Source organism: Nerophis ophidion, linkage group LG04, assembly GCF_033978795.1.
Source record: "Nerophis ophidion isolate RoL-2023_Sa linkage group LG04, RoL_Noph_v1.0, whole genome shotgun sequence".
NCBI lineage: Eukaryota > Metazoa > Chordata > Actinopteri > Syngnathiformes > Syngnathidae > Nerophis > Nerophis ophidion.
Genome location: NC_084614.1, coordinates 59,402,430 through 59,404,889, shown reverse-complemented (window position 1 = coordinate 59,404,889; position 2,460 = coordinate 59,402,430). Strand labels below are relative to the sequence as shown.

General features: G+C 39.6%; 1 protein-coding gene across 1 annotated transcript in view; it reads left to right on the top strand.

The window, feature by feature from the left end:
* The window catches only part of LOC133550452 (leukocyte cell-derived chemotaxin-2-like), an 8,791-nt gene extending 6,856 nt beyond the window's left edge, over positions 1 to 1,935 (top strand). The window contains exon 4 of the mRNA XM_061896434.1: positions 1,327 to 1,935. Within this exon, the coding sequence (XP_061752418.1) occupies positions 1,327 to 1,493 (167 nt within the window). The 3' untranslated portion in view covers positions 1,494 to 1,935. The remainder of the gene's footprint in view (positions 1 to 1,326) is intronic.
* The last annotated feature ends 525 nt before the right edge of the window (positions 1,936 to 2,460 follow it).

The window sequence follows — 2,460 nt, the reverse complement described above, 5'->3', positions numbered from 1 at the left end:
ATTCCTATGTGTTTTGCTCGGACCTTTATTTGTCAGCAGGTTTTTAAGCAAGCTTTAAGGTTAATTTGATCATTTTTCTTTGTAAGTTCATGCAATATTTTGAATGAAAAATCGCTTTTCTGTGACACCAAAGTACAAGGCCAGCATGTACGCACACATATGACTATTCTACTGATTGGTTTGTAAGTAATCACAGGCTTCTAAACGACATTGTACTATAATTTAGCTATATTTCTAAACCCATAATTATAATAAATAAATCTCAGTGGCCTAGTTGTTAGAGTGTCCGCCCCGAGATCGATAGGTTGTGAGTTCAAACCCTGGCCGAGTCATACCAAAGACTATAAAAATGGGACCCGTTGCCTCCCTGCTTGGCACTCGGCATTAAGGGTTGGAATTGGGGGTTGAATCAATATAAATGATTCCCGGGCACGGCACCGCTGCTGCCCACTGCTCCCCTGACTTCCAAGGGGGTGATCAAGGGGATGGGTCAAATGCAGAGGACAAATTTCACCACACCTAGTGTGTGTATGACAATCATTGGTACTTTAAACTTTAAATGTGGGGAAAATCACTGAACTGTAAATAACCTCAACAACTCCTTGAACTATCATCCCTACATATTAATTCTAGTAATCGGTCATGGTCAGGACCGTATAGGACAGAGAACATAGCTGATGTTGGGGTATTAATTTGGAAGCATGGGGATGAATTTTTTCAGCGATTTGGAAGGATTAGATTAGGATTCCACTGAACTCCTGGTTGCCTTTAACACAGAGGACCCACGTTCATGCGAGTAAATCTCCATCAAAAGGCTGAATGACGACCCCCAGCCAGGGTATTTGTGTATCTTGAGAGCATCCTGATGTGCATTGCAGTGCCGGGAGAACATCATTAAGTCCCTCTGCTGCTAATTGGGTATACTTCATTACATGAGCACATGTGCAGTCATGATCCTTTCATCTGCTGACTAAAACCAAGATTTGACATCACAGAGATGCAATACCTTGCCCTGACCTTGCATTATAGCGCTGAAACATCATTAGGGCGACACATTGAGAGTGTGGAGTTTGTGTTGTGGCATCATACAAGATGAAGGTTCAAAAGACCCATTTGGGATTATGAAAGAGCAATTTAACCCGTCTCATGTTATTTCTACGCATGCTAAACAAAATAATAATAACTTGGATTATAGCCGTTACGAAGCGTATAAATTGTCAAAGGATGGATGGTGTTTAAAAACAACAACATCCGATGTACTAGGACTACTTTCAGGCATGAAAGTATCCTGAAAATGTAGTTCTCATTCATTGTTCTCTCTTCTAGTGCACTGTGTGAAGATCCTTAACATCCGGCCGTTGCGTTATATCGGAGCGGTGGCTCAAGGGGACCCGCTGGGTTATGTGTTGCCCCTGCAAGAACGCTGCTCTGGCATCACCTCTCACCTCAAACTGCGGATGTGTGACGGCACCGACCCTTCACCTTTCCTCTGAAGGACCTTTTGTCATCGGCATCCTTCATTTATGACAATGTTGGATACATGACCCATGTAGAAAATGTATGAGATATATCAGTTACCTTTGCAATGTCATAAAAAATATATAACATTTGTATTGATTGATCAAGAAACTTATTTTTCGTTATTTAACAATATTTTGGAATTTTTTGCCTGTAAATTTTATGAAACGGCAGCTTCATCAGTATTTGCATTTTATTGTGATAAGACTTCCTTCATTCCTATTGCATTCAACTTTATTGCATTGTTATTTCTAGTAAAATAAATTCCCGATATAGTCTGGTTTCAATTTTATATTGTGACAATTTACCCCATTTAATTAACACCATACATTACAAGTCATGAAAAATACTAAATATATGATTAATAACAAATACATGGTACATATTAAATAAATCAAATGGGTCATACATAATAAATCCATCCTGATTAATTGTATTTTATTATTTTGAAACTAATTATAATAGGTGATGAGCCTTTGTATACTCTTATTGCATTACGGCATGGCGTAGTGGGTAGAGCGGCTGTGCCAGGAACCTGAGGGTTGCAGGTTTGCTTCCCACCTATTGACATCCAAATCGCTGCTGTTGTGTCCTTGGCAGAACACTTCACCCTTGCCCCCGGTGCCGCTCACACTGGTGAATGAATGATGAATGAATGATTGGTGGTGGTCGGAGGGGCCGTAGGCGCAAACCGGCAGCCACGCTTCCGTCAGTCTACCCCAGGGCAGCTGTGGCTACTGATGTAGCTTACCACAACCAGGTGTGAATGAATGATGGGTTCCCACTTCTCTGTGAGTGCTTTGAGTATCTAACAATAGAAAAGCGCGATATAAATCTAATCCATTATATATATATATATATATATATATATATATATATATATATATATATATATATATATATATATATATATATAGGGGTGGGCAAACTAATGCGTTAATT